Source organism: Bubalus bubalis, chromosome X (assembly GCF_019923935.1).
Source record: "Bubalus bubalis isolate 160015118507 breed Murrah chromosome X, NDDB_SH_1, whole genome shotgun sequence".
NCBI classification, from domain to species: domain Eukaryota; kingdom Metazoa; phylum Chordata; class Mammalia; order Artiodactyla; family Bovidae; genus Bubalus; species Bubalus bubalis.
Genome location: NC_059181.1, coordinates 57,658,102 through 57,684,261, shown reverse-complemented (window position 1 = coordinate 57,684,261; position 26,160 = coordinate 57,658,102). Strand labels below are relative to the sequence as shown.

General features: G+C 42.5%; 2 protein-coding genes across 5 annotated transcripts in view; one reads left to right on the top strand and one right to left on the bottom strand.

Moving 5' to 3' along the window:
• The window catches only part of CHST7 (carbohydrate sulfotransferase 7), a 77,224-nt gene extending 73,963 nt beyond the window's left edge, over positions 1-3,261 (top strand). For both annotated transcript variants that reach the window (XM_006046805.3, XR_006548830.2), the window contains one exon: positions 3,066-3,261. The gene's annotated coding sequence lies outside the window, so the exon portion shown is untranslated. The remainder of the gene's footprint in view (positions 1-3,065) is intronic.
• The window catches only part of SLC9A7 (solute carrier family 9 member A7), a 174,907-nt gene that overhangs the window by 45,793 nt on the left and 102,954 nt on the right, over positions 1-26,160 (bottom strand). For 2 of the 3 annotated variants that reach the window (XM_025276766.3, XM_025276767.3), the window contains exons 5-11: positions 22,781-22,893; positions 9,046-9,151; positions 8,567-8,708; positions 6,673-6,778; positions 4,817-4,905; positions 4,612-4,725; positions 1,982-2,093 (exon numbers count right to left, since the gene is read on the bottom strand). In XM_025276766.3, the coding sequence (XP_025132551.1) occupies positions 1,982-2,093; positions 4,612-4,725; positions 4,817-4,905; positions 6,673-6,778; positions 8,567-8,708; positions 9,046-9,151; positions 22,781-22,893 (782 nt within the window). Of the gene's footprint in view, positions 1-1,981; positions 2,094-4,611; positions 4,726-4,816; positions 4,906-6,672; positions 6,798-8,566; positions 8,709-9,045; positions 9,152-22,780; positions 22,894-26,160 lie in introns of all 3 variants that reach the window. The other variant, XM_025276768.3, reaches the window with a different exon arrangement.

The following is a 26,160-nucleotide window of genomic DNA, read 5'->3' as shown; positions in this document are numbered from 1 at the left end:
ATAAAGCAGAAATAAATGTTTTTTCTGGAACTCTCTTGCTTTTTCCATGATCCAGCGGATGTTGGCAATTTGATCTCTGGTTCCTCTGCCTTTTCTAAAACCAGCTTGAACATCAGGAAGTTCACGGTTCGCATATTGCTGAAGCCTGGCTTGGAGAATTTTGAGCATTACTTTACTAGTGTGTGAGATGAGTGCACTTGTGTGGTAGTTTGAGCATTCTTTGGCATTGCCTTTCTTTGAGACTGGAATGAAAACTGACCTTTTCCAGTCCTGTGGCCACTGCTGAGTGTTCCAAATTTGCTGGTGTATTGAGTGCAGCACTTTCACAGAATCATCGTTCAGGATTTGGAATAGCTCCACTGGAATTCCATCACCTCCACTAGCTTTGTTCATAGTGATGCTTTCTATGGCCCACTTGACTTCACATTCCAGGATGTCTGGCTCTAGGTCAGTGATCACACCATCGTGATTATCTGGGTCGTGAAGATCTTTTTTGTACAGTTCTTCTGTGTATTCTTGTCATCTCTTCTTAATATCTTCTGCTTCTGTTAGGTCCATACCACTTCTGTCCTTTATCGAGCCCATCTTTGCATGAAATGTTCCCTTGATATCTCTAATTTTCTTGAAGAGATCTCTAGTCTTTCCCATTCTGTTGTTTTCCTCTATTTCTTTGCATTGATTGCTGAAGAAGGCTTTCAAGGCCACACACAGCAATGCTTTCCTGCCCTTCTGACCTTCTGCCTCCTGAAATGCCACTGAATCCAAGCCCAGTTGGAAGGCTACCCCCTGGATGAAGATGGCCCTGGGCCCTGATTTTCTCCACATTTATGTCACATCTCTTTTGTGCAATTCACCACCCTCTCTTGGGAGAAAGTTAGCTTTTATATTGTGTCTCCCCTCAGTGGACTGTGAGCTCCCTGAAGGAGGCTGGTTTCTATATCCTCCACAACCTAGAAGCATGGCTTTTATGAAGGGAATGCCCAACAAACATGTGTCAGAGGGAAAGGACATCTTTAGGGCTGGCTGTGTACTTAAATGGAGATGCAAGGGAGTACTAGACAACACAATTGCTTTGCTGAGCAGTGCCTAATGATATGATTTTAGTATGATTCTCTGAGGCCTCCAAGAACTACTGTGTGGCAGTAAAGGGCTGCCACTTGCTGTCCCTCTTGTACATCCCCTCCCCTTTCCCAGACAGAGGTACCTCTAAGGGTCACAGTGGCCTTTTACCCCACTATCTTCTCCCTCTGCTCTGCAGGGATACTCTTACTTGAGTCTTGTCTATAAAATCGGATGTTTTCCACTCTCACTGAACCATCTGTTCATGCCAATTGTTCTCTCCTTTCTTTTCCTTCACATATTTATTGTCCTTTGTCCCTTCAGTGGCTTCTCCACTTTTCTCGGCTTTATAGTTAACAGGGGGCATCTGGGAGACAGTGTAAGTCAAGCAGAACTATCATGGCTCTTATCTTCCAGTTTGGGATTCATCTTGCTAATGTGGGTGTATTTTATTTCTTAGAAAGTTAGAGCTAGGAGGGATCTCAATTGATTATTTCATTATGAGAGGACACTGAAGCTCGGAGGTGTCAAATAATTTGGCCTGTACTCTTCATCATTAAAGACTTATTTTCCTTCTAATTATAGGTCTGAAGCCCTTCTGGAAGATTAAGGGTTATGAACACCTACTAGAAAACAATCAAGTACTCTAAATACATATATATCTCCAGGTATATATCTCCTTGGGTGGTAGAGATAAACATGCAAATATTTTAGAGGAAAATGTTCACATGTGGTAGTATGGTTTACAAAATCAGTATCAGCTCTATTTAACATGTCTGTCTGTCTGTCTACTCAGCACTTCAGGGGATCCCAAAGAACCAGAAACTTGAATTTCTGTCTTTTTATGAACCTTATTGATTGCATTTTAATCATACTTACACTGCCTGCTTAATAAAACTCACTTTATTGACATTTTTTTTACCTGAAAACATCATCATGTGTTGAAAATTCCAGCCAATCTTGTGCCTTCTGCCCAAGTTGAGGAAGAAGGAAAGTGGGTAGATGTGGGCGGCTCTGCCCAAGAAGATGGCAACCTGACCACCAGGTGGAGGTTAAGGGCTCAACATGTTCCCCAAATGGCATTTTCACACAACCTCTGATTGGGCAGAGAATTTCAGGAACACCATGACACCTTGTTATGATCAGGAGAGTTGCACAGAGAAGGCAGGCTGTCTCATTTGCCTCTAAACAAGTCAGCAGCAAGTGGGATTCGACTGGCCAATTTTCCCAACCTCCAGCTCACAGAGATAATTTCTGGCCTGTTAAACACACTGTTGTAACTTTTTGATCTGATTAAACTGATACAGACCAAGTCTCTGATCTATCTAAAAAAATGAGTTCAGAGAGAAGCTAAGGTACCATGGCTGGGGTGCAGAGTTAAGAGAAGTAAAGAGTGTGTTTGGACTCTACTGGGAGGAACAAAAAAATCATAAGAAGAAAAAAATTACTAACCTGAGTCAAACTATAAACAGAAGGTTTGCTGGGTAAGGTTGTAAGCTTTGGTAAACATTCAGGGTGTGTATGACCAGGAAGAGCCTACAAGTAAGAGGGGGGAAGCTTACAGTATTTATACAATGAAGAAACATTCATATTCCTCACAAGGATCAGCCTGGGGAGAGCTCTCTGCCAAAGTGGCTAACATGTCTTTGGGGAGGTAAGAGATGGAGGAAAGGCAGAGTGTGGAAGAGGAACTCACTGTGCAAACCAAAGAATTCAAGGAAACTGGTCATTCGTCACTTGCTGAGTTTAGAACAGAGCCCAACAGAGAGAGGCACACTGCCCTGCTCACAGCAGGAAACCACTGTGCAAGCCAGAGGAACAGGGAGCTTCCATTTCAGCAGAGCAACCACCAGCTGCTGGAGCTGCAGCTGTTTCAGACAGAAGCGAGGGTGGGACTCTCTTCTGCCTTCCCTAGGATATAATTCGAACTTCTCCTCTGCTTCTTTTCTCTCTCTCTCTCCCTTTTTTCCTTTTTGCTACTGTTGTGTTTGTTTTGTTTTTAACAGGAGAGAAGAGGAGTCCTCAAGTGGAAGTGGCCTTCAGGATTCACAGAGGCCCTGGCTCCCCCCTGAAAAAGGCCCCCCACCATAAACAAGGGCAGCACTTTCACTATGTCTCACAGGATGCCATGCTAAGAATACAAATCACAGCGACATGCAAGGTCTTTCTTAAGAATAAAAACACTGATCTGCCAGATCTTTAGCTCTTTGTCTGGTGAGTGTGTAAACCTAGGAAATGAGCCCAGTTGAAGCAGATAATACTCTTAACAGGCAGGAGTCTGGCATGGCATGAAGCCACTGTCTCTCTCTCTAGCTGCTTGGTAAGTATCAGTTATTCCTCCACAATAAGTGAAAAGCTCAGAAGAGAAAAAACACTCCTCTTTGGGGGACCAGCATCCCAGGATCTAAGGATATCCATGAGGCCTCAGAAAAGGCAAAAGGGAATAGGCAGCAATAGTGGCCTCCTGCTCTGGGTTTGGAGCTGAATTGCTATAGTTTCAAAGCCCAAAAGAGTTCACTTTAATGAAAACAATAGGGTCTGAGGCCAAGAGAGCAAAGCCCTCATCTATCAATGCACTGCTGGGCATTCATGTATCTCCTCACTTCAGAGGAGCCAACCCCCAAACTGTCTCTCTTCCAAAATACTGCTGTCACAATGGGACTAAATCAAGGAACCGAGCATTTCTCCATTTTATCTTCTGTTCCTCTCCATTTCCTTTTTTGAAAAAAAAAAAAAAAAAAAGGGCGGGGGGTCTTTTCCACCATGGGGAGGCGTGGGTGAAAGCACACACACCACGTGCAGGCTGCCTGTACCCGCATGCAGTTGAGAGCAAGGGTCACAGAAGCTTGACCTCTTGGATTGGAATTCATGTGCCAATGAGAAAAAAACAATTTGGGGGACAGATACGGGTTGCCGATTTTTAGATCTGTTAGGAAGGATGCTTTACAAAACAAACTACCACCTGCCAACCACCTGCGTAACAGAAAGGCCATCTGACACAGAAAATGAAGAAAGGGTATCTAGAAACAACATCCTGAATATTCATTGGCAGGACTGATGCTGAAGCTGAAGCTCCAATACTTTGGCCAGTTGATGTGAAAAGCCAGCTCACTGGGAAAAACAAAAACAAAAAACCCTGATGCTGGGAAAGATTGAGGGCAACAGGAGAAGAGGGCGACAGAGGATGAGATGGTTGGATGGCATCACGAACTCAATGGACATGAGTTTAAGCAAACTCCAGGAGATGGTGAAGGACAAAGAAGCCTGGCATGCTGCAATCCATGGGGTCACAAAAAGTAGGACACGACTTAGTCACTAAACAACAACATCAACACAGAAAACTCAGAAAGGGCAACTAGAATCAACATCAGTCCTTGAAATCAAATACTTTTAGCTTTCTACATTTACCACTTACGCCTTCTCATCATAAAAACACCATGAACCAGTGCTGGTTCAGTCACCTCCCCGCCAAACCAGAGATTATCGTTGTTATGGCTTCCCTGGAAACAGTCATCTCTCTGTGTAGAAAATGGTGGAACCAAAAAAGGATACAAAAGCTCCAATGATGAAAACAGGGCTGAAAACGTGCTTCTGGAACGTAAACAGTGCCAGGCCCATGTAGGAGAAGATGAAGTTCTCTGCCAGGAAGTGTAATACCTCAAAGAGCTGCACAGAAAGGGAAAAGCAAACCATAAACCCCATGGGTCCGCTCCCTCATATTCCAGATCACTGGTGAAGACACATGGCTCTCCCTCACCTGCTTCGTTCGGCTTCTGGATTCCGCTGACAGATTGTTGTAGGTGTAATGAGCTTGTGTGATTCCACAGAAAAGGACGGCTACCACACCTGGCAAGAGAATTCAAGAAAAATCCATAGGGGGCAGGGAAAGAAGCTGGAAACAATCTCTCCCTAAACAAAAAGTTAAGGTAGGAAAGCCCAGTGTATCCCACTTACAGAAAGTTTTGGAAAGTTGCCTATTACTGAAAGTGCCCCCACCCCCACTTCTCATATCAACTTTTGCCTTCTCCCAACTCTGCTCTCCTTCAAAGCCAAGGCCCTCAATTTTCCCCCTTGTTCCAGTTTTAAGGGTTTTCTCTCCCCTCTTCTAAACTCCTACTGAATTGACCATCTGGATGTGGCATTTAGCATTCACTCCCTCATAGAGACTGTGAAGTGTGTACTGGTCACACACTTCTGTCATATTCCTCTCTGTTTGCTGAATGAATGAATTTAATTTCAAAGCAATGATTTGTATTTTTGCATGGTCCAGGGATTCAGACAAAATGGATCCAGAGTACTAGTCCATTTATCCCAGCCCTGAAAAATCTAGACTTCTGGTTAATAGTGATTATTTTGTTGTTCAAGACAATTAACACACCTGGGACTTTGCCTATATATTTACAGATGGTTGTCAAGTTTTAAAGGAAGTAGGTTACATAAAGATACATTACAGTATTTAGAAAAGATGATGAAAAGCACTTCCTAATTACCTGGGTCACAGAGAGCAACTGTACTTGAGTTTTCTAACAGAACAAATCCAATGATTAAGTTTTTTTTTTTAATGAGAAAATGCGAAGAAGTAACACCACACAATCACCCACACTAATAATCTATGAATCTAGCACCATAAAAACACAGTCTTGAAAAGCGGTGATTAAACAGATCAGACACAAAACAAGGAAAACTTGTGCTCACATTCATCTGAGTAGATGCAAAATGATCTTTAAAAGGATATATATTTTGCTTGTTATCACTACTGTCTGTAAAGTAACGTAGCAATTCAGGGGAGGATACAAACAAGGTGGGCTTCCCTTGTGGCTCAGCTGGTAAAGAATCTGCCTGAAATGTGGGTAGACCTGTGTTTGATCCCTGGGTTGGTAAGATGCCCTGGAGCAGGGAAAGGCTACCCACTCCAGTATGCTGGCCTAGAGAATTCCATGGACTGAATACTCCATGGGTTTGCAAAGAGTTGGACACGACTGAGCAACTTTCATTTTCACTTTACAAACAAGGTATTAATATATTCAGTAACTTTTGCAGCTGCTGCTGCTGCTGCTAAGTCACTTCAGTCGTGTCTGACTCTGTGCGACCCCATAGACGGCAGCTCACCAGGCTCCCCCGTCCCTGGGATTCTCCAGGCAAGAACACTGGAGTGGGTTGCCATTTCCTTCTCCAATGCATCAAAGTGAAAAGTGAAAGTGAAGTCGCTCAGTCGTGTCCGATTCTTAGTGACCCCATGGACTGCAGCCCACCAGGCTCCTCCATCCATGGGATTTTCCAGGCAAGAGTACTGGAGTGGAGTGCCATTGCCTTCTCCGAACTTTTGCAGCTAGGCATCTACTTATGGTCAGAATGAGTACTCAAAGATCTAACTGAGTTTGAAACAATAAAGCTTCAAAATTTTATATATTTTTTAAAATATATAGCTTTGGGGGAAACTAAACTATTTCTAAGGCAGCACACAGGGCTCACTCAGCAATCCTGCATAGGGACATTCTGTGAGTGGTTTATCAACTCCAGGCCACAGCTATTAAGAATTCTGCCCTCCCCTCAAGCTCCCATAGCTCCAGCCACAATGAGGGTAAGGGCAACCCAAGGTCAAAGGAAACCCACCTGTGAACCCACAGGCTTCCGCCAAGAGGAACGTGCTCCACGACATCAAAAAGAAGAGTGCAGTCTCCAGCAGGGGAAAGCAGTGCAGCTTGGTGAACTTGGTCACGTCAGCTCCTGTCAAGGAACTGTCTCCAGCAACAAACATCACAGTCACTGAGAATCATTCTCTGTTAGCCCAGGACCCCTCCCCAAAGGGCTACTCTTTCCCTTCAACTCTTCCTTTGGGGCCCCAAAGCTGCTGCATGGTTTTGAATATAAAGCAAATGAAGCGTCTCCAGTAGAATGGAGGTTTCTGAGCACTGGGAGTCAGGGGATAGGGAGGATACTATTCAACAGGCACACAGTTTCTGTTGCAGATGATGAGAAATGTTCTGGAAATGGTGGCAATGGTCACACAACACCAGTGGATGCACCTAATGCCACTGAATTATATATTTAAAATGGTTAAAGTGGCAAACTTTATGTTAGGCATATTTTACCACAATTAAAAAATAATAATAACGTAATATACCAAAAACCAATGAATTGTACACTTCAAATGGGTGAACTATACAGCATGTGGATTTCCTCTCAATAAAGCTGTTTTTTTTTAATCAAGCTTTCCAAGGGAACTAGAAATGGGCTCTCTGTGCTCCTGGCAATGCCCATATTTCTGAGATGCACAGTTGAGGCCTGAGGTGTGACTGGCAGGTGGGTTCTGGCAGTGCTGGGAGTCCCTCAGGCAGGCCTCGGAAGATGAGGCAGGGAGACTCTGACCTCTGTGGACTACTAAGGCCTGAGTCCATCACAGGTGCCTAATGCATGCATGAGGGAGAGAGGGAGGGAGAAATGCACAACTCCAGGGGAACTACAAAGTGCTGTCACTTTTGGGGATTGGCAATTCCCTTCCTTACACTGCCATCCCCAGCGCAGCTTAGAAGCATGTCATGAGTGGTTTCACTGAGCAATATAAGTCCTCAGAGCATCAGAGAGCCTTGAGGAAGAAAGCAATCTACATCTGTACAGTCCAATATGATAGCCACTAGCCCCATGTAACTACCCAACACTTAAATATGGCTAGTCTGAATTGAGATATCCTGTAAGAGCAAAATACACACCATATTTCAAAGACTTGGTACAAAACCTGAAGGGATAAAATCTCATTACCAACTTGTATAAATTCCATTAATAATCTGTGTATTTACTGTAGGCTGAAAAGATGAGGCTCACATTTGTGGCTCCCATTACATCTGTATTGGTCCCTGGTGATCTATATGCTATTGGAAGAAGATTTGATGAAGAACTCAGTGTACCTGTGGAAGGCTTGCCTGCTCATTCCTACACTTTGCTTTTATGCTGGTTGGTTGACTGGCTTGTTGGTTTTTAACTCAATATCATGCAGTCCTCGGCTTAAGGAAGGTCACCTTGCTAAAATTCCCACAGACAGCCCCTGGCTAGTGAAGGCCATGTTAGCCCCATATGGCCTGGAACAGCGGATGACAGCAGCCAGTCTGGAGCTAAAGTACTTCACAGCCTGCTTCCTTCCAGCCTCCTGACAGGTGGTCTCCAATTCCCAGCCTCCTGGCTCTTCCACTGTTTCTGTGCCGCCTCCCACACCTCCCAAATGACACTTCCTCCAAACTCCTGTCTCCAACCGGTTTATAGGAAGAAGAGAAACACAAAGGTGAGGACAGAGCTAAGCCCAGAGCTACACTCTCAAACATTTTCTCTGACTCTTAACTAGGCCATGGGCTGTCAAGTTTCACCAAAGGGTGACATTTCAGGGGCCCCCAGCCCCCAGTGGAACAACCAATTTAAGATTCATTTCTGAAAGGAGGAAATGAGAACTCTCTTTTCACAAGTGCAAGGTCACATAATCATACTCAGGCGGGTGCAGAAACCACAGAAAGGATATTAGAGCAGTCACGACACCAGTCACAGCTCCCATGGTAAAAGAGCCACTAAATATACCTAGAAAAATGCCAACTGATTTAAAAAAGGCAGCAGCATCAAAGGCGTGAGTGTTCAGCCCCGCTGGCTGATAGGCAACAATAGACCTGGAGTTTAAAGAGAGAGAGAATTAGAAAGTACTGGGCTGGTTTTATACCATGGTACTTACAAGTATTGACAAACATAGATATCTACATTCTGCGGAGCACTCCCCATGCTGTATTCATTTAATTTAACCTGCAGGAGCCATATTATGAAGGTATCAGCATTCTGATCACTGCCCACTGGACAAAGCAACATAACTTTATCAACTAAGTCTATAAACCTCATTTAGAAAAGCACCCAATTCAAAATTTAACACTTTTAAGGTGGGCCTCTGATTTTAGCCCAGAGCATTCAGGAAGCCAGAGTCTCTTTTTCCCAGGCAGAAATATTGTTACTTACGAGGACAGTACAATGGCAACAGCATCATTTAGGACACTTTCTCCAAACAGAAGTGCGTAAAGGTCCACGTCTGCATGCAATTCATTAAATATCGCCAGTACGGTCACTAAAAGATGGGCCAAAAGCATATAAATTGGTTGCAGTTTCTGAATGAGGAGTGATGTGATGCTTGATTCTAACAACACTGCACTTTCCAATGTAATCCCATCACACTCTGAAAATACTTCTACTACAGAACTTTAAAAATCATCACAATTAATGCGACTTGGCTCTACTGATAGGTTGAAATCTCATTTAAGGCAGAAACCCTATTTTATTTTTAATTTTATTGAAGTATGGTTGATTTACTATGTTGTGTTAACTTCTGCTGTACAGCAAAGTGATTCAGCTATACACATATATTCTTTTTCATATTCTTTTCCATTATGGTTTATCACAGGATATTGAATATAGTTCCCTGTACTATACAGCAGGACCTTGCTGTTTATTTATTCTATATATAATGGTTTACATCTGTTAATCCCAAATTTCCAACCCATCGCTTCCCTACCCTCCTCCATCTTGGCAACCACAAGTCTGTTTTCTATGTCTCTATGTGAGTCTGTTTCTGTTTCACAGATAGGTTCACTTCTGTTGTATTTTAGATTCGACATATAAATTATATCATATGCTATTTGTCTTCCATTGTCTTATTTCACTTAGTATGATAATTTCTAGGTCCATCCACATTGCTGCAATGGAACCCTATTTTATTGATCATTGTGCTCCCAGATTCCAGCATAGGGTCAGGGCACAGAGAAGGCTTTACTAAAGATATGTAAAATAATGCAAGTCCTCATTTATGACAGACTATACATAATTACACTTCTCACGGGTTTCACATTTCACAGGTATTTAAAAATCAACTTTTTTCCAGACCAGCAGCTCTCACACTTTTGATCTCAGGACTCCTTTACATCCTTAAAAAATTCTGAGGCTGGCAAAGAGTTTTAGTTTTGTGGGTTATAGCTTTCAATATTTACTGTATTGAGTAAAACAAAAAATTTAATTTATTAATTTAAATTACTAGTAAACCCATTCTATATTAACATTTTTTACTGAAAAATAATAATTTTTTCCATAAAATAGTGTAAAGACAACTACTGTTTTACATTTTCTCAGGTCTTTTTAATATCTGAAGTAATGGAACATGGTTTCACATCTGTTTCTATATTTGATCAACAGGGAGTCAGTGTCACAGTCATGTAAGCCCTGGAAAACTCCACTCAACAGTACACTTCTAAGAAAGAATGTAAGCAAAAAAGACAAATGATATACTACTATTACTCTTAAATCAGTTTTGACCTTATGGAACCCCGAAAGGGTTTTGGAGTTTCTGGACTTTGGTTCTACTGATAGTTGAGGCCATATAACTCTTTGTCGTGGGGGCCACCTGGTGTGTCATAAGATAGTTTAGCAGTATCCTTGGCCTCTACCCACAAGATACCAGTAGCACCACACACTCTGCCCTGCCAAGCTTTGACAACCAAAAATGTCTCCATACATTGCTGAACATGTGCTGTGGTGGGGCAGCATCATTCCCAGTTAAGAACCACCACTCTAATCTGTACACACAGGTGGGGTTCACTCACAACACTCACATTCAACTACCTTTTGTTTTGTTAGTTTCTGCCATAAGAAACTGAGAAACTAAACTCACTTCTTTAGTTTCCCTTGTGGTAAGTGCCACCTCTTGCTGCCTGGAAGAGGGTGAAGCCCAGATACAGTGTGGTCATCTTGCCTCCATGGGGCAGTTCAGTCACTCAGTCATGTCTGACTCTTTGCGACCCCATGGACTGCAGCACACCAGACCTCCCTGTCCACCGCCAACTCCCAGAGTTCACTCAAACTCATGTCCATTGAGTCGGTGATGCCATCCAACCATCTCATCCTTTGTTGTCACCTTCTCCTCCCACCTTCAATATTTCCCAGCATCAGGGTCTTTTCCAATGAGTCAGTTCTTTGCATCAGATCAGATCAGATCAGTCACTCAGTCATGTCCAACTCTTTGCGACCCCATGAATCGCAGCACGCCAGGCCTCCCTGTCCATCACCAACTCCCGGAGTTCACTCAGACTCACGTTCATCGTGTCAGTGATGCCATCCAGCCATCTCATCCTCTGTCATCCCCTTCTCCTCCTGCCCCCAATCCCTCCCAGCATCAGAGTCTTTTCCAATGAGTCAACTCTTCGTATGAGGTGGCCAAAGTACTGGAGTTTCAGCTTTAGCATCATTCCTTCCAAAGAAATCCCAGGGCTGATCTCCTTCAGAATGGACTGGTTGGATCTCCTTGCAGTCCAAGGGACTCTCAAGAGTCTTAGCCAACACCACAGTTCAAAAGCATCAATTCTTCACTGCTCAGCTTGCTTTATAGTCCAACTCTCACATCCATACATGACTACCGGAAAAACCACAGCTTTGACTAGACGGACTTTTGTTGGCAAAGTAATGTCTCTGCTTTTTAATATGCTGTCTAGGTTGGTCATAACTTTTCTTCCAAGGAGCAAGCATCTTTTAATTTCATGGCTGCAGTCACCATCTGTGGGAGCAGTGGCTGCACAGCGTGGGGGCAGCAGTGAGGAGATACCCCACATCTAAGGGCAGCGAAGCCCCAGGAAGATGGTAGGCGCAGGAGCAGCAGCTGCGTAGTGCCTGCATGGCCCTGGAGCGTCCCTGAGGAGATACCCCACGTCCAAAAGCAAAGGAGAAGCCCCAGAACGATGGTAGGAGGGGTGAAATCACCTTTAGAATTAAACCCCACACCTGCCAGAAACACTTAGAGGGCTCAAACAAACCTTGTGTGCACCAGGACCCAGAGACCCCACAGAGACTGAGACAAAACTGTGTTTGAGTGTCTCCTGTGGAGGTGCAGGTCAGCAGTGGACTGCTGTGGGGGCAGGGGCTCTGGGTGCAGCAGACGTGGGTATGGCATAAGCCCTCTTAGAGGAGGTCACCATTAACCACACCATAGAGCCACCAGAACTTACACAGGACTGGGAAACAAATTCTTGGTGGGCAAAAACAGAACCTTGTATGCACCAGAACCCAGGAGAAAGGAGCAGTGACCACACAAGAGACTGACCCAGACTTGCCCTTATGTCTCCAGGACTCTCTGGCAGAGGCCTGGGTCAGTGGTGGCTTGCTGCAGGGCTGGGGGCACTGAGTGTAGCAGTACATGCATGGGACCTTGTGAAGGAGGTTGCCGTTATCTTCATTACCTCCACCACAGTTTAGCCCAGGTAAATAATAGGGAGGGAACACAGCCCCACCCATAAACAGAAAATTGGATTAAAGATTTACTGAACATGGCCCCTTCCATCAGAACAAGACCCAATTTCCCCCTCAGTCTGTCTCTCCCATCAGCAAGCTTCCATAAGCCTCTTATCCTTCTCCATCAGAGGGCAGACAGACTGAAAACCACAATCACAGGAAACTAACCAACCTGATCACATGGACCACAGCCTTGTCTAACTCAATGAAACTATGAGCCATGCCATGTAGGGCCACTCAAGACGGACAGGTCATGGTGGAGAGTTCTGACAAAATGTGGTCCACTGGAGAAGGGAATGGCAAAGCACTTCAGTATTCCTGCCTTGAGAACCCCATGAACTGTATGAAAAGGCAAAAAGATAAGACAATGAAAGATTAATTCCCCAGGTCAGCAGGGGCCCAATATGCTACTGGAGATTAGTGGAGAAATAACTCCAGAAAGAATGAAGAGACAGAGCCAAAGCAAAAACAATACCCAGTTGCAAATGTGACTGGTGATGGAAGTAGACTGATGCTGTAAAGAGCAATATTGCATAGGAACCTGGAATGTTAGGTCCATGAATCAAGGCAAATTGGAAGTGGTCAAATAGGAGATGGCAAGAGTGAACATCAACATTCTAGGAATCAGCAAACTAAAATGGACTGGAATGGGTGAATTTAACTCAGATGCATTATATCTACGACTGTGGACACGAATCCCTTTAGAAGAAATGGAGTAGCCATCATAGTCAACAAAACAGTCTGAAATGCAGTACTTGAATGCAATCTCAAAAACAACAGAATGATCTCTGTTCATTTCCAAGGCAAACCATTCAATATCACAGTAATCCAAGACTATGCCCTGACCAGTAATGCTGAAGAAGCTGAAGTTGAAAGGTTCTATGAAGACCTATAAGACCTTCTAGAACTAACACTCAAAAAAGATGTCCTTTTCATTATAGGGGACTGGAATGCAAAAGTAGGAACTCAAGAAATAACTGGAGTAACAGGCAAATTTGGCCTTGGAATACAGAATGAAGCAGGGCAAAGGCTAAAAGAGTTTTGCCAAGAGAACGCACTGGTCATAGCAAACACCTCTTCCAACACAAGAGAAGACTCTACGCATGGACATCACTAGACAGTCAATACCAAAATCAGATTGATTATATTTTTTGCAGCCAAAAATGGAGAAGTTCATACAGTCAGCAAAAACAAGACCAGGAGCTGACTGTGGCAGAGACCATGAACTCCTCATTGCCAAATTCAGACTTAAATCGAATAAAGTAGGGAAAACCACCAGACCATTCAGGTATGACCCTAAATCAAATCAAATACAGTGTAAGTGACAAATAGATTCAAGGGATTAGATCTGATAGACAGAGTGCCTGAAGAACCATGGACAGAGGTTCAAAACATTGTACAGGAGGCAGGGATCAAGACCATTCCCAAGGAAAAGAAATGTAAAAAGGCAAAATGGTTGTTTGAGGAGGCAGACAGCTGTGAATAAAGGAGAAGCAAAGGCAAAGGAGAAAAGGAAAGATATACCCATTTGAATGCAGAGTTCCAAAGAAGAGCAAAGAGAGATAAGAAGGACTTCTTAAATGAACAATGCAAACAAGTAGAGGAAAAGAATAGAATGGGAAAGACTAGAGATCTCTTCAAGAAAATTAGAGATACCAAGGGAACATTTCATGCAAAGATAGGCTTGATAAAGGAAAGAAATGGTATGGACCTAACAGAAGCAGATGATATTAAGAAGAGGTGGCAAGAATACACAGAAGAACTACAAAAAAGATCTTCATAACCCAGATAATCATGATGGTGTGATCACCAACCTAGAGTCAGACATCCTGGAATGCGAAGTCAAGAGGGCCTTTGGAAGCATCACTACGAACAAAGCTAGTGAAGGTGATGGAATTCCAGTTGAGCTATTTGAAATCCTAAAAGATAATGCTGTGAAAGTGCTGTACTCAATATGCCAGCAAATTTGGAAAACTCAGCAGTGGCCACAGGACTAGAAAAGGTCAGTTTTCATTCCAATTCCAAAGAAAGACAATGCCAAAGAATACGTTAACTACCACACAATTGCACTCATCTCACACGCTAGCAAAGTGACGGTCAAAATTCTCCAAGCCAGGCTTCAACAGTACGTGAACCATGAACTTCCAGATGTTCAAGCTGGTTGTAGAAAAGGCAGAGGAACCAGAGATCAAATTGCCAACATCTGCTGGATCATCGAAAAAGCAAGAAAGTGCCAGAAAAACATCTATTTCTGCTTTATTGACTATGCCAAAGCCTTTGACTATGTGGATCACAATAAACTGTGGAAAATTCTTCAAGAGATGGGAATACCAGACCACCTGACCTGCCTCTTGAGAAACCTATATGCAGATCAGGAAGCAACAATTAGAACTGGACATGGAACAACAGACTGGTTGCAAATAGGAAAAGGAGTACATCAAAGCTGTATATTGTCACCCTGCTCATTTAACTTATATGCATAGTACATCATGAGAAACGCTGGGCTGGAAGAAGCACAAGCTGGAATCAAGATTGCCGGGAGAAATATCAATAACCTCAGATATGCAGATGATACCACCCTTATGGCAGAAAGTGAAGAAGAACTAAAGAGCTTCTTGATCAAAGAGGAGAGTGAAAGGTTGGCTTAAAACTCAACATTCAGAAACTAAGATCATGGCATCTGGTCCCATCACTTCATGGGAAATAGATGGGGAAACAGGGGAAACAGTGGCTGACTTTATTTTGGGGGCCTGCAAAATCACTGAAGATGGTCTTGGCAGCCATGAAATTAAAAGATGCTTACTCCTTAGAAGAAAAATTATGACCAACCTAGACAGGATAGTAAAAAGCAGAGACATTACTTTGCTGACAAAGGTCTGTCTAGTTAAGGCTATGGTTTTTCCAGTAGTCATGTATGGATGTGAGAGTTGGACTATAAAGAAAGCTGAGTGCCAAAGAATTGATGCTTTTAAACTGTGGTATTGGCTAAGACTCTTAAGAGTCCCTTGGACTTCAAGGAGATCCAACCAGTCCATCCTCAAGAAAATCAGTCCTGAATATTCATTGGAAGGACTGATGCTGAAGCTGGAACTCCAATACTTTGGCCCTCTGATGCGAAGAACTGACTCATTGGAAAAGACCCTGATGCTGGGAAAGATTGAAGGCAGGAGGGGAAGGGGACGACAGAGGATGAGATGGTTGGATGGCATTACCAACTCAATGGACATGAGTTTGAGTAAACTCCGGGAATCAGTGATGGACAGCGAGGTCTGGCATGCTGCAGTCCATGGGATCACAAAGAGTCAGACACAACTGAGCGACTGAACTGAACTGACATGTCTTTTACTCTATGGCTTCCCCCTTTAATTCCTTTCTGTTAGCTCTCTTTTCATAATTCCATATTGTTTAGTTTTCTCTTTTCTTAACTGTCCAATCCTGATGTATACAGTTCTAACTTCTATTGTTTTGTTAACTTCCTTTTGCTTCTGTTGGCATATTAATAAAGTTTCATCTTCTTTGTGAGCCTCTTTTTCTGGTATGACTTCATTATCTGTAACTTTATTATTCAGAGGGGTTATCCCCACTTTTTCTTCTGTTTACATTAAATTCAACCTCAATCCGTTTCTGCTGCTCACAGTAAGTGAGGTGGGTAGAAGCCCAGAAGAGCTTTCCTAGTTTCATGGCTCTATGGCTCCCTCTTCTGGTTTTACACTGAAATATTAAAAAATACGGCCTCTGGGTGCAGCCACCTCCTCAATACAGCCACCTCCTCAATCTGAGATCTACTTCCTCTGGTCTCCTTCACCATTAAAATCTGAGCTTTCTTTCTCCTTTAATGCACTGTCAATCAAGGTCAGTGGTCCGAGCAGGTCATTTTTAGGGAGTACCTCTGTTGTTGTAGAGAGATCTTCCACAAGGGATTTCCTGAGAGCCCTCAGGACCCAGGTCCCTCCAGCAGTCTCACAGCTCCTCCAGTCTCCTTGCCCTCACCCACAAATGGGAGCCTGAAAAGCCTCCTCCCAATATCAACTATTGTTACCTGACAGAACCATAAAATTCTTGACTCCCAGTGGGGACCCATTCTTTTGAGTGTGAATACTTGTGGGATATTTCTGGGTGCCCTGACAATCAAAACAACCAGCAGTCCCATCTTCCCTTTGCTTCCTCCAGCATAGCTGCTGTTCTTATCCCAAAGTCTCACTGCTGAGGGTAGTTTGACCCCACCAGTTGATATCAGGGGATTCATCAAGATACTCTGTCAGCTAGTTCAGTCTGTTTTCTCTTTTGCTGTCCTGCTTGCTCTATTTTTGATAGAGATTAAGGGAGATTCCCAATCTACCCCTCATTGTGTCTTTATTCACAAAAAGTTTAATTCATTTATTCGAGAGTAAACAAAAATAATTTGGATTTGAAAAATGTCAACTATATCACAAGGCAGATCCAGATAATCATAAATCTAGGCAATAAAATCACTACTGTAAGCATTCAGATGTGAACCAGACATCAACATGGGGCATCACCAGCAGGCCTACTTTCTAAAAGACAGACATGTCATCTCTTCATAATACATCTTCAGTATATAAGGTCAATCTCTTTCTTCCACCCCTAAAAACAGTTAAGCAAGTTACACAACCAGCAAAATCTTCAGGGATTAGGCTAAAAAAAAGTTCTTGTCTTGTGGATTATATATTACATGAACAATATGTGTGTCTCCTTACATAAGACCTGTGATGGTTAATTTTATTTGTGAACTTGACTGGGCCAAGGGGTACCCAGATATTTGATTAAACACTATTGTAGATGTGTCTGAGGTTTTGGATGAGATTAACATTTGAATCAGTAGACTGAGTAAAGCAGATGGCCCTACTCACTGAGGGTGGGACTCATCGAATTGGTTGAAGATTTCACTGCAGATCTTGGGACCTCTACAGTTTCCATAATCACATGAGCCAAGGCCTTATAATCAATTAATATCTTGTTCCCTCTCCTCCTCCCAACTATGTAAACACACACACATATCTATTTATTCTGTTTCTTTGAAAAACCCTAATACAAAATTGTTACTCTCGTTTATTATTATATGACATAAAAACTGTCTTGTTTTGAACTCAATGTTAAAGAAAAATTATCAAAACAACAACAATAATTAAGGTTTTACCAGGAAGCAGGCACTATGATAAACATTTTACAATTTTGTGGATAGTATTATCATATCCCCCAATTTAGAGATGAGAAAACAGGCCCTGTGTGATGGGCTGTTTTCCTGCTGCAGTATCAAACTTCCCAAAATCTCAGTGGTCGGACCTGACTGAAGTTTTATTGATTACTCATACAGTATGTCTACTGGGGGTTGGCACCAGAGGCCTCTTCACAACAGTCAGTCACTCACTCACTCAGGAACTGAAGACTGGTGTAGGTCAATCTCAGTGAGCAGAGCATAGGGCTGGCAGTCCAGGAAACCTGGGTTCCAGGACTTTATCGGCAAGGGTCCTGGCAAGAACTAGATGAGCAATTTGAGGAGTGTTTAAAAAGGGATTATTTATAGATGTGTAGAGAGAGTACAGGGCTTCCCTGGTGGCTCAGATGGTAAAGAATCTGGCTTCAATGCAGGAGACCCGTGTTCGATCCCTGGGTTGGGAAGATCCCCTGGAGAAGGAAATAGCAACCCACTCCAGTATTCTTGTTTGGAAAATTCCATGGATGGAGGAGCCTGGCGGGCTACAATCCATGGGGTCGCAAAGAGTCGGACACGACTGAATGACTAAGCACAAGCACATAGAGAGTATGGGAAAGGGGGAGTGCAGTTACTTGCAGCTGAAAACAGGGAGCTTTTATGCCATCCCTGAGCCTGAAGGAGTGACTGTCAGTACCAGGAGCTGTGTGGAGAGGGTCACTCAACAGGAGCTGTGACCTCTGATCAAGAGACAGAGGCAGCCCACAGGGACCCTGCATGTCTACCCCTGTTTCAGTCTCTTACTGGTGCTGCCCCATGGACAAATCCAATGGGAAAGGAGAAGGCATAGGAACCTTTGAAATCTTCTGTACAAGTCAGCCTCCCAGTGCCAAGAAGAGAGTGGAGAAGGATGGTGTGTAAACCTGGAGGGGCAACTAGAAGCCATCCAACAATGCACAGCAAAGTCCAAAACTTAATAAAGTGAAGGCTTGAGCTACATAATTTTCAAAAGCCCTTTTGACTTTTAAACACTATTTTCCTAAAATACTACTGTGAAAGTGAAAGTCGCTCAGACGTGTCTGACTCTTTGTGACTCCATGGACTATACAGTCCTTGGAATTCTCCAGGCCAGAATACTGGAGTGGGTAGCCTTTCCCTTCTCCAGGGCATCTTCCCAACCAAGGGATCGAACCCTGGTCTCCTGCATTGCAGGCAGATCCTTTACCAGCTGAGCCACAAGGGAAGTCCAAAATACTTCTATACCAATAGTAAAAATATAATGTACAGTTAGCTTATTTATCTATGATGATAAATACTAGCTTTATAATTAATTTTAATAATTAACACTTTGCACTAGTCTAAACTTGGCTGTTCTGATTTTCAATCTCTCATTCTCCCTGCCCATCACCTTAGAAAGCAAGGCAGGAAGTCTCCCACGGCCCTCCTGGGCAACCCTGTGTCCGACCAAGATGAGGACTACAGGTGTGGACAATCAGGTGATGGCGGTGGGCAGGGGGGTGGGGAGATAGGCAGGGGATGACAGACTAGGCAGGTGACTTCTAAAGACAGGGAGTAAACAAGCTGCTCCCCTCACAGCTCAACCCTTGGAATCAGAGAGAACAGGGTCACAACAGCTGTTTCCAACTGGACATGGACTGAGAAATCACAGTTCACTGACTGAAGACTGCTGTTACAGGTATCTTAAAAATGTGGGGAAAATAAAAGAATAACAGAAAAAGAAAGAGAAAATATCAAGAACCTGACTTTGTTCATTCAACTAACTTTTCCTGAACACTCCATTTGTATACAAAAGAGCACTGAGCACTTGTAAACCCTCGGCACAAAGCAGCAAGTAATGTTATGTAAGAAACAGACCTGACTCTAGAGCTGTAAGAGCTACTAACTGAAGCAGTAAAGGAATAATAACTGTAAAGGAAGAATAACTAGGCAAGTGGCAGATTTGAATTCAGTTTCAAAGACTAAGCAAAAGACTGACCAGCCTGGGTGATGCAACTAGAAAATTACTTTCTGACAGCACTGATGACAGGTTTTGAAACCTATGAATGGGTCTGGTTTTCTTGAGGGGTGCAAAGGTGCCAGGATTACAATGAGAGGAATCACCACATAATGGTTCATAGGAACGGTGCTCATTTCCTCTGGTAGCTGTTTACAGCTATGTACTATGGGTTGGAAAAATAAGTTTTTTTTCCTGAATTGTGGATCCAATTTTAGTCCAGTGCACAAAGATGGCATGTGGCATTCATGGCACACAAGTACAGAATGTAGAGGGCTTCTGGTTACAGAGCAGCCTACATCACCCCACACATACACTGTTCCCATCAACGGGAAGACCAAAGACTGGAGCCAAGTACAGTGAAGTCACAAACAAGGACTTTTATTTTTCATATCCCTCAATATCATGACATAACCCCAAATCAGAATTTTTGTTGGATACACCATGCACAAGAAGTCAATCTAGTCTTATGTTTCCCTCTAACTCTACACTGAAGTTTTTATTTCTTTTATGGCCCAAATTCTCAAACAACAGACTTTTAGGAAGCTGGTAAAACACTTTCAATTTACAAAAACATTCTATATTTCAGAAAGATTTCCATTAAAAAGAAGTTAAAGTTAATGTTCTGATGTTTAGTAAGTTTCAAATTTTAATTTTCTAGAACTTCCATTTATATAAAACCCTTACAGTGCCAATCTTCATGGGCCAAATAAAAATGGTGTGTCATGGTAATGCCTTCCAGTATTTTCTACCACAGTATGGACACATTAAAGTGAAGTAAATAATTACAAAGATAATATGGAAAAATAAACCTTTCTATCCAATTAAATGCAGCAACACTAATAGTTCAGAAGACAGTATCAATAATCTTTATGTTACGCTAACTTGCCTTTGCTTATCAGTGGTACCAGTAAGATATTAGTAATAAACTTTAGATGAGTATAGTTAGTAATATATTTTCAGAAACAATAAACATCTTTCTTAGACTTTAAAGAATTGTTTTTCAATAGACACACATCCGGAAATGTCACAGATATTGTAGTATTAGAATAATAAAGCTACATTTCAGAGTACTTGTGTTAAATGGTAACCTATTATTAAACATACACACAGGGAAAACACAGAAATCTCTGCCTGAGTCTGAAAATGTTTATTAGTTCAGATCAGTTGCTCAGTTGTGTCCGACTCTTTGTGACCCTATAGACTGCAGCACGCCAGGCTTCCCTGTCCTTCACCAACTCCCAGAGTTTGCTCAAACTCATGTCCATTGAGTCGGTGATACCATCCAACCATCTCATCCTCTGTCATCCCCTTCTCTTCCTGCCTTCAATCTTTCCCAGCATCAGGGTCTTTCTATAGAGACCAATATAATCAGCAGATGCTATGCTCAATGCTTTACATGCATTATCTCATTCAATCTTCACACCAGCCCTTCATAATAGGAAATAGGTACCATTACTCCTAATTAATAAATGAGAAAACTGACACTCAGGAGATAAAGTGTGCCCAGGACACCCGGTCAATAGCTGGCAGGGCTAGAACTCAAACCACCACTTGCAACTCCACACCCCACATTCTTGTCACAAACAAGGGTGCTTCAACCAGCCAAGTCTTCAGTATCAGTTTACTTAGAGTGTTTGTAAGAAAATAGGGGGTGAAAGAGGTCAATGCTTTTCGGATCATCGAGATTTTTCAGAGCCACACAACTGTCTAGAGCTGTGCTATCCCATGTGGTAGCCACTAGCCACTTGGAGCTATGTGGGATGGGGAGGGAGGTGGGAGAGTGTTCCAAAAGGGAGGGGATATATGTATACCTATGGCTGATTTGTGTTGAGGTTTGACAGAAAACAGCAAAATTCTGTAAAGCATTTATCCTTCAATAAAAATAAATTAATTTTTTAAAAATCAGTTCTTTGGTTGCACTACCTCACATGTCAAGTGTTCAATAGCCACACATAGCCACTGGCTACTCTAAAGCACTAGGAAGATTATGGAACATTTCTATCATTGCAGATAGGTCTGCTGGCTAGCACTGATCTAGAAGACCCCCAAGAGGCACAGGGAAGTTGTTTGGGGGGGAATTTTAGTATCTTAGAGGTCAGCACTGCCCAGAATGTTAGAGGCATCATAGACACTGAAAAGATCTTTCCATCTGTACTATGAGAACAAGATTAGCTCTTTCTCCATAAATTCTTTCCCTACAATGGTGTGCTCAGTAGTTAACATTAGAGGAAAGAATAGCTGTAACTATTTTATGTGAACTAATTCAATTACGGGTTCCATCTTGAAGAGGACAGCCTGTTTGTTTGTTCTGAGCTGCAGGGGAGGAAGGGTATATAATAATTCCACTTTTAAGAACTGGTTCAAATAACACTTGAAAAATACAAGGTAACAAATTTATGAATAGGAACCACATCACAGTGTATAGGAACATTGCACAAAAGGACTTCACAAATTAAATTACATTCACTACAGTACTAGTGTACATTTCTACTAAGCAAAGATATGATTTAAACCAAATGATATGCTCCTAAAAAGAAGGCAAAAGCATAACACTGAGAAAAAAAGACAGTCTAAGTGTAAAACTTCTGACCAAATTAGACATTCTAAAATGAAAGACAAAAAGGAGGAAACACAGGTGGAAACAACTCAAGCGCTTGTTGGCAGATGAATGGATAAGAAAAAATATGGTATTTTCATACAATGGAATATTATTCAGATTTAAAAGGAAGGAAATTCTGACACATGTTTCAACATAGATGAACTCCGAGGACATCATGCTAAGGAAATAAGCCAGACACAAAGAAACAAATACTGATGATTCCACTTATCTGAGGTATCTACAGTAGTCAAACTCATAGAGACAGACAGTTGAATGGTGGTTGCCCAGGTCTGGGAGGTGGAGTGGGGAGAGAATGAAGAGATGTTGTTTAATGGGTACAGAGGTTCAGTTTTGCAAGACGAAAAAATTCTGGAGATTGGTTGCACAACAATATGAATATACTCAATACTGCTGAACTATACACCTAAAGATGATTAAGGTGGTAAATTTTATGTTATTTTTACAGTAATAATAATAATTTTTTTAAAAGGGAAAGGCAAGCCCTTCTTAGAAAAGCCATCTAAGTCCATTAGACCACTTGACTTACTGGTCTCTTCCTCTACTTTTATGAAAGGTAATGATTGCTCTGAGCTTAAATAATGGAACATTATGACAATAAGGCCAAATATGCAAATACCTGGGTCAGTAGCAGAGATAATTGCTCCGAAAAAGAGGCAATCTGTGTAGTAAAATTTATCCGAGAGCTGCCCCACAATCTTCATGAGCTTCACCACACCATACATGAGATTTCTATAACAAGAAAAGGTAAACTGTGTCAGAAGAAAAAGAAAAGAAAACCCACCTACTCGAATAAGCTGGCAAATACACAAGCAGAAGAGTACTAGAATATTGCACTTCCAAAGAGGTTTGTGGAAACATCAGGCAGCTGTTGTGGTTGGACACTAACCAGGAACATGTGCAAATAAGACTTTGGCACCAAGTAATGGTCTGCAGCTACTGTCCTCTTCCTGAAGTATATTAAGCATTCCATTTTTTTAAACTGTACTTACAACTATAAGGTACAATCATCAACTAGCAACAGTTAGGGCATTTTAAGCAACTGGGTAGTAGGGAAGAAAGGAAGAGAAAGAACCCTGCAAAATGGGTAATGAATTGCTACAAAACTCCCAGGATTCTAAGACAATGCATTTAAAGTCATGGAAATGAATAGACTGGATCAAGCTAGACAGAAAAAAAATGGGATGGCCACAAGGATCCAATGGTCAACCTTCTCTGCCAATAATTATTACAAAACATGGAAAAGAGGCAAAACTCTTTAAAATCTTCCATTAAAATATCAGTGTGCCCACTGACATATCTGGCTTCTCACTCTTTGCATGGGTTAGACAGGCAGCCCACCTCACACACTGTGCAGAATGTGATACAGCCCAAGAAGGACCACCAAGTTAATATTTTACCTTGAGCAGAGCACATTTCCTACAGGACAGCTCACAAATTAGGGGGAGTGAGGAGTGTTAAAAGGCCTAGTACTTGTTATTAAAGGGGTGTGTGTGTGCATGTGTGTGTGTGTGTGTGTGTGTGTTGGCAGCAGCTGTAGGGATTAGGGAAATACAAACAACCACAGAATAAAGAGAAATTAAGAAAACAATCCCACTTATAATGGCATAAAAAAGAATACAAAACTTAGGAATAGATTTAACCAAAAATAAATAGGCACAGTATAGACTCATTGTACCCTATAGTCAGTCAATCTCCAGTAAAAAGATTCTTGATAGTCAACACCATATCATTGTTCATCTTTGTACTGTGGGTGTCTAGAACAGTAGACTGATTATCTAGGAGCTCAAGAACTATTTGCAGAGTTGAATCCTTTTGAGAATAAATAGTTATAATTTAAAGTTTTGCCTACTGTGTGCTGGACATTGTTCCAGACACTTAAACAGTTATATTTCAATTCACAGGAACTCTATGATACCCTGGAGGAAGAAATGGCAACCCATTCCAGTATTCTTGCCTGGGTAATCCCATGGACAGAGATGCCTGGCGGGCTACAGTCTGTGGAGTCGTAAAGAGTTGGACACAACTGAGCAACTGAACTCTATGATATAGATTTGATTTGCTCTTTGTTGCTTATCCGGGCTTCCTGGTGGCTCAGAGGTTAAAGCGTCTGCCTGCGTTTGCCTGCAATGCAGGAGACCTGGGTTCAATTCCTGGGTCAGGAAGATTCCCTGGAGAAGGAAATGGGACCCCACTCCAGTATGCTTGCCTGGAGAATCCCATGGACAGAGGAGCCAGGTGGGCTGCAGTCCACGGGGTCGCAAAGAGTCGGACACGACTGAGCGACTTCACTTTCACTTTCACGTTGCTTAACCAAGGCTTCTTTCATCTACCTTTTAAGTATTTCTTAAAACTAGACCTTCCTCTACATTTCCTTCTATCATAAGCTTCAGTTCAGTTCAGTTCAGTCGCTCAGTCGTGTCCGACTCTTTGCGACCCCATGAATCACAGCACGCCAGGCCTCCCTGTCCATCACCAACTCCCGGAGTTCACTCAGACTCACGTCCATCGAGTCAGTGATGCCATCCAGCCATCTCATCCTCTGGCGTCCCCTTCTCCTCCTGCCCCCAATCCCTCCCAGCATCAGAGTCTTTTCCAATGAGTCAACTCTTCACATGAGGTGGCCAAAGAACTGGAGTTTCAGCTTCAGCATCATTCCTTCCAAAGAAATCCCAGGGCTGATCTCCTTCAGAATGGACTGGTTGGATCTCCTTGCAGTCCAAGGAACTCTCAAGAGTCTTCTCCAACACCACAGTTCAAAAGCATCAATTCTTCAGTGCTCGGCTTTCTTCACACTCCAACTCTCACATCCATACATGACCACTGGAAAAACCAGAGCCTTAGACCTGAGCAATAGACTTCTCTCTGGCAGCGTTTTCCCCATCATCACCAATGCCAATATCCTGTCACTCTCTTACTGGACAAAGTCCAAGCCCCTCCTTTTTTGGTGGCATAAAAGGTTACTGCTTTTATCTCCAGCTTTCCAGATAATTTTTTAAAATTAACTAAAGTCCACAGTTCATTCAGGTTTCCTTAGCTTTTACCTAATATCCTTTTTCTGTTCCAAGATTCCATCCAGGATACCACATTACATTTAGTCATCATATCTCTTTTGTCTCCTCTTGGTTTTGTCTCCTCTTGACAGTTTCTCAGACTCTGCTTGTTTTTGATGACCTTGGTAGTTGGAAGGAGTACTAGTCAGGTATTTTGTAGAATCTGAGACCTGTCTGATTTTTTTTCTCATGATTAGACTAAGGTACTTCGATTTTAGGAGGAAGACACAGTGGTAAATGCCATTCATATCACAAATATCAGAGGTACAGAGTATCGACATGATTTACCAATTTGGGCGTTAATTCTGATCACCTGGCTGAGGTAGCATTTGTCAGGTTTCTCCACTGTAAAGCTACTCCTTCTTACTTTGCATGTGGTACTCTTTGTAAGGAAGTCACTATGCCCACAGTCAAAGGGGGGAAGGGCCAAGCTTCATCTCCTTGAGGAGGTCTGGATCTGCACCAATTATTTGTAATTCTTCTAACATATCACTTCTCCCCCATTTATTTATTCATCCAATCATTTATTTATATCAGTATGTGTGTGTCAGTAGCTCAGTCGTGTCCAACTCCTTGCAACCTCATGGACTGTAGCCCACCAGGTTCCTCTGTTCATGGAATTCTCCAGGCAAGAACAATGGAGTGAGTAGCCATTCCCTTCTCCAGGGGATCGTTCCGACCCAGAGATCGAACCTGGGTCTCCCACACTACAGGCAGATTCTTTACCATCTGAGCCACCAGGAAGCCCTTTATATAAATATAGACACAAAGATACTTGTTTTATACTTTGAATGGTAATGCAAAACAATGTAATTTATTTTGTTGTTCTTTAGTCATTAGGGTGTGGTTTCAGATTGGCTCTGTGTCCCTTTGACATGCTTTGGTATCTTTTTGTTTGCTTGTTTCTGAGCACTTCCTTACTCTCTGGCACTACAAGATGCTCCAC